General features: G+C 37.3%; 1 protein-coding gene across 4 annotated transcripts in view; it reads left to right on the forward strand.

The window, feature by feature from the left end:
* Positions 1-13,246, forward strand: part of CNTLN (centlein) — a 199,421-nt gene extending 186,175 nt beyond the window's left edge. For 3 of the 4 annotated variants that reach the window (XM_042804806.1, XM_042804807.1, XM_042804811.1), the window contains 3 exons: positions 3,545-3,730; positions 4,428-4,505; positions 12,337-13,246. In XM_042804806.1, the coding sequence (XP_042660740.1) occupies positions 3,545-3,730; positions 4,428-4,505; positions 12,337-12,438 (366 nt within the window). In that variant the 3' untranslated portion in view covers positions 12,439-13,246. The remainder of the gene's footprint in view (positions 1-3,544; positions 3,731-4,427; positions 4,506-12,336) is intronic. The other variant, XM_042804808.1, reaches the window with a different exon arrangement.
* The last annotated feature ends 743 nt before the right edge of the window (positions 13,247-13,989 follow it).

Here is a 13,989-nt window from a genome sequence, read left to right on the forward strand (position 1 = left end):
GGGAAGCTCATGCAATTTGATTGAAAAAGTACAGTTGAGTTTATTTTTCCATTGTCAAATACATCTCCTACATGTTGCAGGAGCCAGTTTACTGTTGGACCATTTCAAATGCTACAAAAACATGTTGTGATTTATCTGTAATTTTTTTTTCATAGTATGTACTTTTCTACTTGAGGCTCTCTCCTCTCTTAGTCTATTTTTTTCTATGAGCTTGGTCAAAGTTTCTCTAGTTCCCTGCCTATAACATTTCAAGTTTCATCATTCCTCACAGCTCTGTACTTGCACAGGTCTCTACGTACAAGACATTTTGTTGGAAATACTGTGCATGGAGACACCCATATTTGAATCAGAAAATGGGACAAATTTAATTGTACCTCCTCTCCTTGAATTTGTGGTAGGGTAATTTTGGTTTTAATAATTACATTTTAGCTAAATACAGAAAAATGTTAAGTTGGGAAGAAGAAAAATAAACAAATCTTGGAATCAGATGAATCTGTTGTGGTTCTTTTGAAATATATCAGCAAATGCTGTCTAATCTATATTTTGAATACACTAGAGGCTGTAGAGTACTTTACCCCAAATGATAATAAACAGGCTTCATAATTCCACAGTCAGTTTATATGACATGAGAGCTTTCTGCAGAAAAAGAATTTTCAGGAGTTCACCTACTGGTGAGAGGTAGTTTAATAAGATGAGCCCCACATATGACGATCGGAAGAAAACCTTATTCTCTCATTTTAAACTCAGCCAAGGTGTCTGTTGGCAATCAGATTTCTGCTTGAGTCATGGAAGTTGAATACGCTAGGAGGACCTTCTAACAACGAGTTACTGCTCATGTGTCTCAGCCAATAATTTTTAAATAAATTTGTCTTGCTCCGCTTTTGACAAAATGCTTTTGTCATGGCTGCATAAATATTGAAACAAAAAAACCCTTCAGTTATACAACCAATGATTTATACTAATGCTTAGTGTTATTTCACTGAACCAGAGAACTTTAGGAATAGTAGATGTAGGAATTTGAACCATCAGTTCCTTATGCAATTTGGCTCATGTTCAGCTGTGGAACATAGTATTCAAGCTCAGTACTCCTGTGGTATTAGGGAACAAAAACCAAGATCAGGTCTGGATTCCATTCAGCTTTCATTCAGGTCAACAAAGTCTTTTCAGTAGGATGTTTCATAATACTTCTTTTACTCTAGTTTTAAATAAACACAGGAGAGTGGCCTCACCCCTGCTGGTTTTTTTCTTTCCTGTTAACTGTGAGTACAATTTTTTTGTCTAGTCTTCTGACCATTTTTTTACTTTTTCTAGGTTTTTATATCAGCTTTACTAAATCCAGGTAATCCCTTTTTTTTTTCACTGCAGATAGTGGTTCTCCTCTCCTGTAATAGAAACTTTTCAAACAGTTTTCTTGGAATAGTATTATTCTGTTTTTGTGCTTTTTTTTTTTTTTTAAGCCTGGAGCATCTTCCTGGCTTAGCAGTTTATACCTCATTTCACAAAAGATCATAGAGAAATTGCCCTTTATTATTGTGGTCTTTATTAGTTACTAGTAATAGTAGTAACAATAATAAAGGCAGTTTAATTATGCAGCATTAGCAGCATCAGACATCCTATCAAGCTCTAGTTCTTACTTAAAACTAACTAAAAGTCTTCAACAGCAGAAATGGGATCTAAAATTGAGGCTTCTCTTGGCACCCCTGCATCAGACCTTGTCAAAGCCAGGGTTAAAGAACAATTGCAGTGGTTCTGGTGTGGCATCTGATCTTCCCCATGCTGCCTCAGCTGCTATCTGTTTAAAACACCTACTGTCTGCTAAAAGCACCCTTGCAGAGAGACTGCCTGGCCTGGCTGAGCCTTCTGTGTGGGCCAGCTGCAAGCTGCAAATAAGAATACAGGGGTCTTGTGTGTGCCGAGAGTATGTTGCTTATCAACTGTTGTGGTTTAGGCCTGATTGACAGCCAACCACAATGCAGCAGCTCTCTCTCCCTTCCCCTCCGGCAATGAGAAGGGACAGAGAGCCAGGATTGGGGTTCAAGATAGGACTGGGATGGGAAAAATACCCCTTTTATGATCACGAGCAAAAGGCAGACTCGTTAGGGGAAGAAAAAAAAGAACATACATTTATTACAGACACTAACAACACATAACAGAGTAAGACAGTGAGAAGCATTGCCACATCTTGAGAACACCTTCCCCCCACCCCTCCCTTCTTCCCGGGCTCAGCTCTGCTAGGGAAGTGTCCGAAACTTGTTCCTCCTGCTCCATCGTGGTCCCCCTCTCACAGGAGACAGTCCTCCACAAACTTTCTCCGACTTGAATTCCTCCCATGGGCCGCAGCGTTCCCCACACTGCTCCGTCATGGGTCACTAACTTTCTCCGACTGGTTTCCCTCCCATGGCTGCAGCCCTTCCCAAGCTGCTCTGGCGTGGGACTCCCCTGCATGCTGCAATCCTCCCAGCACTGAATTACAGCAGCGGGGCTACCTTTTCCCATGAGACCCCGGCCTTCTTTGGGCACAGAACCTTGATCATCTGAGCAGGAGCAACTGGCCATAAATCAATGTCTGCTCCACTGTAGACCTCCATGGGTGGCAGGGGGGGGCCGCCCTGCCATCTCACCACAGGATACAGGGGGGTCTCTGCTCCGGCACACCTCCCCCCTCCTTTCTTCCTCCATTCCTCCACTGACCTTGGTGTTCATGCAGCTGCAGCAACTCCTCCTCACAAGTCCCACTGCCTGTCACCATGTCCCTTCTTAAATATGTTATCGCAGAGGCGCAGCCGATTGGCTCAATTTCCCAAACAGAAGTGGAGCTGACTTGGAGCTGGGGAAGCTTCAAGAAGCTTCTCACAGGGGGCTGCCCCGATAGCCCCCTCCCCTGCCACCAAAAAACTCCACCACTCACTCAACCCAGGACATCAACAATGGATAACCACTACTCTGATATCCTGTTTCATATTTATAAATTTATAAATGTTTATTAGGAGGTATAAATCCTGATGTGATTTATAAATTATATTGGGAAGAATCAGTAGCCAGGACAGTTTTGAACTACCCTGGCTTAATAGGAACAAAAATTTCGGGTTTTGAATAAAGAGGTATGTTGGTGTTTCTTCATGCGGTGAGGTATGAATAAAGCTTTAAAAAGATCTCTGTTTGACCACAGTAAAGTCTGACACTTCTGTTGTTATTTCAGGAACGCTTCTGGTAGACTGGATCAGGAAATTATTTTTAATTGATTCTGCAGAAGCTATTTCGTCTTACTAATAATGGCATTATGATTATAGTTATTTTGCTAAAGACATTAAAAAATATTAGTACCCATATTTAAGAGCTTTTTCTGGTTTAATATATTAATTCATACTTTGTGTTCTAAATACCATGGTATTTAGTATTACAGCATGCATTCTATTGAACCAGTAACACAGAATGAAGATAATTCCCATCTAAAGGAGCTTAGTCCAAATTATATTGTTTTTTTCCATAGTGTTTACACTTTAAGAAGAATTGAAAAGGGGTATTTTTTGCTTGCATCTTCCAGGCTCTAACCAGAGAGTTACAGCACAGCGTACAAGAGCTGAGAACAAAAATCAAACAGGCAAAAAAAATGGGAGAAGTAACAGCGTGCAAAAAGGGTCTTTCCCAAGAGTCTGTTCAGTTGGCAGCATCTATCCTTAATGTTTCAACAACTGATCTTCAGGAGATATTAGAAGTAGAAGATGATGAGGTAGGTTGTTTTAGGGACTTTCTAAGGAAAAAAGATTTCCAGGTAAAGACTGGAATTGCATTGTGCAGCATCCAACACAAAAAGAATAAACCAGTTGGATTTAAATAGAAACGTCAGGTTAGAGACTCATAAGGTGGCAAGACTCTGGACATACATAGATAAAATATAAATACACTGTTCTGAGCATGTAGATGTAGAGACATTATTTGAAAGTCCTTAATAGTTTCCTTTTTCATCAGACTGTTTGGCAGGGTTATACATTTTAAATAGACTCCTGCATTAATGAAAACAAAATTAAAATGTGTCTTGCTGTGCCAGATTGATTCCACTGATGCTTCCATTCTTGAATTGTGATACCTATTAAAGGTATTTCTAGTAGACTGTTTCTGGGGGAATCCATTGCCTCTTTTTGTTGATTCTATCATATATTTTACTATGAAATATTTGATAGTGTTTTCTGAAATCACCCTCTGTTAAATAGATACAGTAATAGGATTTCTTATCCAGATTTATTTAGGCCTGATCAAATAATACATGAAAAAGCCTACAGACTTACTTTACTAAGAGTGTCTAGGAGCTGACCACAGTTGGCTGGAACAGGAGTCTGGTGGTGATGTAGGTTTAGCCTTACTGGAGCTTTATATTACAGAAGTCACAAAAGGAAATTTTCACATTGGTTTTACTTTTCTGTTTTTAGGAAACTGCAAAGACAAAAATGGAATTTGAAAAAGATAAAGAATGGCTGCAGTATATACAGAAACTTCTTGAAGCAGAGGTGCTAAATTTATATCTTCCTTTAATGAATTATAACTTTCTATTCTGAGTAGCTAAGTGTTTTTAGTTTGTAATTAATCTATTGCATCTGTATGTTGCCATTGATGGTCCCAAACTATTGCATGATAAGACAATGTAAAATCCTTGTTTTGTAACATTTCCTCTTTATTTCTGTGAAGATAAGAGTCACTGGATAAAACTGAAGAGATGTTAACCAAGGATTTGTGATAGCTAACTTTACAGCTGAAACCAGTGAAACAGTGCTGGAGAAAACCAGCACAGATCTTGGCAAATGTGTTAATTGAATTATTGAAACAGTGTGTAATGCTTGCTAGAGTGAAAAGGATCCATTCTGTCATACCTCTTAGGAAAAAGAGATTTTTATTATGTGCCTTTAAAGTTAGTAGTTCATATGGACACCTGAAGAGTTCATGGGTTTCAGTGACCTTTTACTGTGGACCTGTTTCCAGTCAATTCATGTTTTCCTCATAGCCAGACAGCTGTTTATTATCGTGTCTTCTTGCATTCTCTACAATATTTTCTACTGAGACCTGGAGCAGCTTGTTAGTGGGAAGTAAATATTGATTTGGCATCCTGTCAATGCAGAAAGAATGAAAAAATTTTCACCAGAGGCCCCTCAAACATTTTCCTATCGACATTTTCTGGGCAGAGAGGAAAGCTGCATAGAGGATGACAAGGCTGAGACTAGCAGAAATCCCTGAGGGGTCCATTGAGACTGCTGCTGTGACCTGTGTGATACTTTTTCTTCTCTTTCAAGTCTTTTTTTTAATACACACAGAGTCTGCTGGGATGCTCCCCTCTTGTAAGTGATCAAGGGCAGTTTATTGGCAGGTGAGAGCCCTGCTTTTCTAGCCACATTCACCTCTTGTTTGGACATCACTGACAACATTGACTGACTCTTGAAACTTTTCCGTTATATTTTAGTTGTCTCCTTTATTCAAATGATGGGTAGCTGATATCTGAAAGGGAATAAAATTTGATCTATAAATCCAGTGTTCCAAATGCATATGCAGTAGCATGGATCCATTAGTGATGTAGTTCATTGCAGTTATGAATGTGAATTATTGAAAATATTTTGAAAGTCATTTCAAGGGAACAGTGACATTCAGATTTATTTATTTTATCATTAAAGCCTTTCGTGTCTAGATTGTGTCCTAAGACCACATTTTTTAGAAATGAAAGTTTTTCCCTCTTTCATTATCAAAACTTATTACCATTAAGACTGCTTAATTGGTGCACTGAACGAGGTGGAAATATCAGTGCCTTTTACTGGCTTTGTCAGAAATACTGACATTTTAATTTAACATCATAGTGTTACATGGAACTCAGCAGTAAAAGCACAAATATTTCTAAAAACTAAATTGCCTTAATTTTAAGAATTTTTTTTAAAGCTATAGCTTTCAAGATTCTGTATGTATTACTGACTCCAAAATAGGAAACAGATTAATGGAATACGATGCAGAGTTATTATTCTATTTTTTGTTATCATTCTTTGGTTAAAAAATCCTAAGCAGATTTTTTTCACTTCTCTTCATCTGATATAAACAAATAGCAAAAACCAGGGCATGGAGAGTGAGGACATTGTTGACTATATAACCAACTATATTAGGGTTGGTAATTTTAGCTAAGGAAAGGGGGCCTCATTGCTCTTACCCATATAAGTTTGTATACAAGTTAATAGTGGTTTTCAGCGTTTTTTGCTCCATCTTGTGGAATTCCTCAGGAGGAGCTCTGAGGGTAAAAGTAATTCTTAGCAAGCAGACGATCTTTAGAATCGCAAGATTAGTGTTTTTTAGGAGCAGCCAGCTCTGCTTTTCATTTCTATCCATGCTAAGTCGCATGGATTCAAATTGCTAAGATTTCTTGGTCTGTATTAGGGTGCAGCTCACGAAAGAGCTCTATGCCCTTTAAAATGCTTAACTCATATCTTTGAGTAGAGAGTTTGTTTGTTGTTTTCTTTAGTAGAAATTGGTAATATATCTGATCAGAAAACTAAAGCTCGTGGTGAAATGAATGCTTTCTGTCAGGACTTTGCTCGTAACAGACTGCTCACTTAGTGTTACAGGTTGGCAAACTAGGTACCTGTTTGCATCTTGATCAAAGATGCAGGCTTGCCCTTTTCTGTTATTCTGAGAAAATGTTAGGTTGAAAACTGCATAGGACCACTTAATATTGCAGTTTGATATAGTGTCTTTTTGTGCCATTGAGCCAGGACTTTGGAACATAATTGCCCAGCAGTATTGATTTAATTGCCTAGGTTTATTTGTGGACTCCTAATTATTGACTGGAGGTAAATTTAATAGAGAAACCTTTATGAACACTGGGAAACTGCTGCTGTTGCACATAATGAACTGCATCATATCCCTTTAGATCATTCTTCAAGCTAATTATATTCCGCTGTGACAGTACGATAACATTTAAAATGTCACAGACATTTTATTTTTATTACTGACATACACCATTTTACTGCTGCATTAGAATTGGGGGGAGGGGTGGGGGGAAAGAGGGGAGGTAAGCTGAGGGAAGCACTAGTTGCTTTTTACTGTCATTTTATAGATTGCCCTAAAGTGTAATCATAAATGATAGCACACCTCTGTTATACATTTCATCTGTACCTTTATTTTCTGTACTCCTATCACTTGAAAAAGTCTTAATTTCTGTCAGCTTTACAAGAATGTTAATATTTTAGTGATAAATATTTCTGCAATCCTGAGGCTCACAGACAGCAGAGTTTGTGTACTTATTTTATCAAGTACTATAGAAACATATGTGAAGAAACTACATCACTGCTAAGAAGCTTACAATTTGAAAGAGACCTCTCTGCATCAGGATGTTATTATGTAAATAAGAATCATATAATCAAAAAGTACAGTCATGTTCTGAATTCTGCAGAGCTGGTAAAACTCACTTATTATTTAAACCTACATCTTGAATGGCCAACAAGTGTTTCTTCAGTTGCTAATTTGTATTTGTACATTAACACCCAATGACTAGAGTGTTCACACTAATGTATAAAAATGAAACATCTTAATAACTGACATTAGAATAAAAGGTAAAAGGTTCTCTTGCCTGTGAAGAATTTGTATGTGAAGAGGTTTCACAGAAGCACATGCTACCTGCACAGGGTTATCTTGAGTCATTTATAGAGACATCAAACTGGTTATACATTAGTAACTGGACATGAGAGAAAGCAGCTGGGAGAGGTATTTATAGTATTATAGACCATTGAGTTTTTAGCAGTTCATGGGATTTGGGAGAGGAGGGAACAAATATGGTTATCTCAATATATATTTGTGTTTACAGGTTGCATGTGAGGTAATGAGGCTTCTATCTACTTTATCCCTCACATCTGAGTGCATGTATTACTATTTGAATCTGGCAAGTATATTAGCACTCTTTTTTAATTATAATTTTTTAAAAAATAAAAGAAAATTAAACTTCTCTAGCTTTTTCCAATCATAGGAAACATATAACTAAACCAGGATGATGACTTCTTTTCACATAACTTAGTCAAGATTTCTTGTATCACCTTAGGCTTTCATTCCTTGTGACTGATTGTAAGGAACAGCATCTCGAGACAATCTGTTAATAATTTTGTATGTGAATGCAGCATGTTAGCCCAATTCAGATTGCTGCTTGAAGTCTCCAAGAACTACTTTTTAGTAAAATACAAACCATCTGCCTAATTCTTCCAAACATTAATCCAAATGACAGCACTGATTTAGCGTGTCCCTTATCAGATTTACATCAGCACTTGCCTTCCCTCTCCCTCCTTATGTACTCCTCGGGATACCACATCTCACATAAACAAAGCTGCCTAATAAAATCCTTCCTCTCATGACCTCATTATGAATCTACAAATCATATTCCAATGGTGAAAACTTCCAGAAAAACTCCCTCCGCTCTGTTATGCGGTTGCTCTGTACATATGTGTATACTCCATCTCTAGAACAGGGTTTGAAACAGTATATTCACTCTTCATCAGTAGGGGTTTTCCCCAACCCCTTTTAAGGACTTGCATTGATTTCTAAATACAGATTTCCTCTGGTGTCATCTGGAAATGTTCACTAACAGCTGTGGTTGTTTCCTTTCAAATTTCTTGAATTGGAACACCAAGCTTTGCTTTCATTAGTCTCTTTCCAGCCTGTGTCTGTTGTCTTCTCTTTGAACAGGTCTCTACTCATTGCCTGTCCTCTACTTGCACACACACATATGGATTCACCCATGCACAAACACACCTGCACACACTCACCCCTGCCACCATCAGCCAGTGCCCCAGTGCAGTCTGAACCATATCCTGGGCACCATTAACGCTGATATCAGACAATCAGAAAGTAATCATTACGAGAATAAGAGCTCAGTCCTGTGCATTGACAATCCATTATGGTATAAATCTGTTTTTTCTCACACACACAAACAAAACCACATTTCATCACTTGTCCTGGACTGAAAACATGGGAGAGATTGGCTTGATTACTCAGTATAAGAATACAGACAGGCACATATATATTTATATAATCATGTACATACAGCCATCACAAAGAAGAATGGACAAAGATCAACAGTGAAGTGATGCGCTTTTTTTTTAAACTTTGACTTTTAATTTATAGCAAAATTAGGAGGATTTGGCCATTGTAATCTGAGTTTCTTTAGGTTTATTTCAGGTTATTCTTTGTGGTTCACTTAATTAATTTAGAGGCATCTCTGCAGTGTGTTAGAATAGTTTTGTTGGGCAAATCTATTACACTGATGATCCATATGGGGAGATTTAAAATAGGTGTAATCACTAATTCATGTATTCCAGAAATTAATTACTTTTATTTTTATGTTAACACATTTTATACTTTGTGAAGCAGAGACCAAGTAATGCTGTACTTTCTGAATGGAGGCACTATATCTGATTAGAGTAAAAACAATTTCTTGCCTTCATTATGGGTGTCTCCACTGGCAGATCAGTGCGTATTTATGCATTTGTGCTGAGTGAGACTCAGTCACACTGTGTAAGGTTGATATAAATTACTTGTTGATTTTTACAGGAGAGATCTCCAAAATAAGTATACTCAAGGTCTAAATAAATAGGTGAGATAAATAGAAATAACTATCAGCATTCCTGACTCTTTAGGCTCATACTACCTTGCATTTAACCATATGCCAAGATACCCATCTGATAAGTTGTGTAAGAAATATGCCATTTCATTCATACAGCTTTCTAGTATCAAAGAAGAGATCTGCAATTCTGGTAAAGATAACTAAACATAAATACACATGTAGTTTGCACTCTCAATTCTTCTGAATTTATTACAGTCAATTAAAAACTACCTCTCTTAAAGCCTGCCATATGTACTGATCTAGGATCGCTGTCATTGTTAATGTTTAGTGTTTGGATAAATTGGTTGTGGCACAGATAACTAGAAAGCATTTGAAGGACATATAATTCTGTATTAAAATATATAATTATCAGTGGTATAAACAAGCTTTACAGTCCTTAGGTGTGTACTTATCACTCACTGAACTCCCATTGCCTTCCCCAAGCATATGGCAGATTTGGTAGCGGAGATGAATACTTTAGAGTAGAGACTGGGGAGAAATGTAGAGGGAAACTTCCCAGGATAGTTACAGAGCCATCATTAAAAGTAAACCTGACAGGCTTATATTAAAGATGAAGACTGTAGAGATCATCCAGTTCTGGGTGTCTGTATGAAAAGAAAACCAGATAAAAACATCCAGTACTTTTTCTGAAACCAACAAATGTTGAAAGAATGACATAACGTTCAACTTTCAAATGCTCTTGATTTAAATGAATGATTTAAATGGAAAGAGTTCTTGAAAGATCACTTTGCTATGACATGGAAGCCACAGAGAGTAGTGTGCAGCAAGTAAAATGTATCTAGAACGATACAAACCAGAGACATCAATAAGAAACCATTCATCTCAGGCACATTAAGGAGGTGAAATGTATCAGAAATTAATGTAGTCAGTCTAGGCAAGAAGAATTAGAGACTGAGGTAATGGTATAGAGTTCGCGTAAAAAAATATTTAGGCAATGAAGGAGAGCAATTAGAGTGAACAGGATGCTGGAGTCTGTTTTTAAAGCACAGTAGCAAGTAAGTGTCACAGAATTTCAGATAAGATCATGTCTTCTATTACTCTGAATAGGTTTGTGCTCAGTGAATTGGATCCCTCTATTCCCCAAAAAGTGATCACAGTAGCATGCAGGAGAAAGCTGACAGGTGTAGATGACTACTTGAAAATTCTTACCATAGACAGAAGTTATTTATGACAGGTGGAGACACATCTGGCCAACAAGTACCAGCTCTTCAAAACCCATTTTCCTGTAGCAAATGAAAACAATGTGTATTATCCTTTTTCTGTAACTGCAAAGTGAGCAACATGTAGGATTGCCTTTACAGTCACTTCATGATAGAAGCTTGATATTAACAAGATTTTCCTCACTACCATTTTAGATAATTTTTTTCCTGACTTGTTAGCAATTATAAATATCAGTATATAGTTTCATATCTGTATATCAGTTCAGACAGTATACCTGCATTCGTATTTGATGTACTTTTATGTCTGGGGGGTTTTTGTTTGTTTTATATTTTTTGTTTCACATATCTAGAAAACAGGTAGTACTCTATCTGGTATAAGTACCATACAATTTTCTCTTTAAGATGGAAAACAAGTGAAAAAATAAAATCAGAGCAGCAATAGTTGAGTGTGGAGCTAGAGAGTGGTTCTAGATGCAAAAGTATTGCCTTTAACTACAGTTGTGAGAAGCAGAGGAAGCTGGTGATTGGCCTGCTCAACCAAATGCTTTATTTTGCCTAATTTATTTCTAGTGGCCTTATTAAGATAAAATTATTTCTCCTTCTGATATGAGCATCAGCTGTTACTTTTGGTGTGGGACTGACCCCTCAGTAACCGCTCATCTCACCAGGAGTTCAAGAAACCTGTCAGAACTCTGTGAAGCTGACAGACTTTCCAATGGTGAACAAAAACTGCTCTCCTCTGGCAAAGCACTGACCACTCCCTGGGTGAGCCGCAATGACTCATGTCACCACCTCCAAAAGTAGTTCCCTGCACACAGTGCACTGATGCACCAGGACTGTGAAAGAAAACCTCTTTAATCATTAAAGCAATGACACTGAAAAACATACCAAATCTCTTTCCTTGAAGGCACTGATTGTGCAAATACATCTTTTAAATTGGAGGAGATAGAAAAGAGGTTTACACTTTACTCTGTAAATATGCAATTATAATTTTTTGGTGTCGTGTTTTTAGAGGAGCAGACGTGTGTATCATATCCCAATTAATGCAATTGGAGCTTTGGGGGCTTGGGGTTTTGTTTTGGTTTGTTTTTTTTTTTTTATTTACAAGTTTTCACATGTGAGTCTAAGGCAGTTGCCACATCATTGAGAGCTGTACTGGTAGTCTCATCCTCCTGAGAGTAGTCAACACACACTACCATTTCTGCATGCCCTAGAGATGACTGTAGCCTTTTATTGATCAGCTGGTTGAAGATAAATGACAGAGTTGCTGGTACTGCAGTTTACGTCATTAACATGGTCAGTAAAGCATGAATTATTCAATAAGACGTTTATCTTTTTTCATTTTACTCTGTTCTTTTATCATTTTTATGGTAGAGAGCAAATTTTCGGACACTAACCAGGCAGGTGAACTTTGAAGATCAGATGTGCGTACGTGTAGTTGTTGTCAGAACTAAGTGGTCTAATGGTTTAAAGATATTTAGCAATTGTTTTTGAAAAGAAAAAAGTTAAATGATAATTTTTCTTACTCTGTTTCTTTTTCAGTTTCCTTTTGCCTCATATTTAATGGATGCCATACTGGAAAAATTAAGTGAGAAGAAGAAACTTGTAGAAGAGTACAGTTTTCTCATGAAACACACTGTATAATATTGCTAAGACCTATCTTTGTGAAGTGTGACTAAACTATGCGTGCTGTTTCTTCATGTGTTTCCTCTTCACATAAAGAACTGTCAATATGCATGTTCAATACATAAGTAGAAACTGCGAACTAATTAATTGTTGAACAAGAGGAGTTAATTACATTCCTGTCTAGAAAGGAGTGTGGTGTTTGATTCCTGAAGACAAAAATTGCTGCAAATCAATGCAAAGTTAAAAATTATTTTCCTTTAAATGCATTAGCAGTGGACACCAGTGCAGGCTTTGTAGATAGAGGATGTTTTTGATATGACCAATATGCATCTGTACAATTCAGAAAGTACAAAAAGCAGCTAGGTGACTCCTGGTTGTACTAGTCAGAACAGTAGAAGTAGGATTTACAAAGGAACTTGGAATATCACTGGGATTTTGAATACCTAATTTCTTTTAGCTTCTTTGTAAATCCCAGCTTTATGATATATGCTACATAAAATTACATGCTTTCTTTATGTTGGAAGAAATAACAAAAATGAATGACTGTAGGAAAAAAGTATTGAATATAGAGTAATACTTCTGGCAAAAGCTGTATTTTCTTCTGAATTAGAATGTATTGTGTACAGTGTATTTAACTATATTTTAAAAATTCAATATGATAAAGTTTTTTCCAGTGCAGGGTGTTTTCACTAGTAGTCCTAGTTCTTTCTCAGCTAACACCAAGCTGTAAGCCCTCACATTCCTTAGGAAAATGGTATAGTGTTTTAGTCAGTTGTTTCCACCAAGATTTGTCTGGTAGTACTAACAAATAATTGCTGCTTCTTCATATCTTTGATCTTAAGAGTTTATATTCCTCTGGACCACCCTACCTGAAAAAAATGAAAGACCCAGGTTTCTGAATTCATGTGGTAGTAACAAATGTGGTGGTTCATCTATGGATATCAAGCTGTTTTACAACATGTATCATTACCATTTTTCATGTTGTGTGGGGAATCAGAAGCAAGATCTGTTTGGCCTAAGGTCACCCAACAAAAGCATGAAATAGAAAAGTTTTCTGCGTAGCAGTCCAGCACTTTTCCCTGGATGTCACTGTGCTTTTAATTTATGGAGGTCTCTATGTGGTGTCTCTAAGAAAAGAATGAGGAAGGGAAGACACCACTAAACTTCAGTTACACCTGGTGACAGCAGGTGCTTGAGAGAATTTTTATTGGAATTACTGAAAATCATGCAAACATACTCCATCTGCACCTGTAAATTGAGACCTGGAATTAGCCCTGTATAAAAAAAATAAACACATCTTTAGGAATTGTTGACCACTACCTCTTCCAAAGCAAGAAGCAAGAGACATCATATGAAAGTATCAGGTGACATATTCAAAGCAAGCAGAAGGAAGCCACTCCTATGCAAAGGGAATTGAGCTCCTGAACTATTTGCCTCAGGGTTTTATACTGAAGCTAAAAATTTACACAGTCTCCAATGCCAATAAAATTATGCCACTGTCATGGTTTGAGCCTGGTCAACAGCTAAACGCCCTGCAGCCGCTCACCCACCTTCCCCCACTTGGGAATG

This window comes from Tyto alba, unplaced genomic scaffold (genome assembly GCF_018691265.1).
Source record: "Tyto alba isolate M040663 unplaced genomic scaffold, T.alba_DEE_v4.0 Super-Scaffold_42, whole genome shotgun sequence".
Lineage (NCBI taxonomy): Eukaryota > Metazoa > Chordata > Aves > Strigiformes > Tytonidae > Tyto > Tyto alba.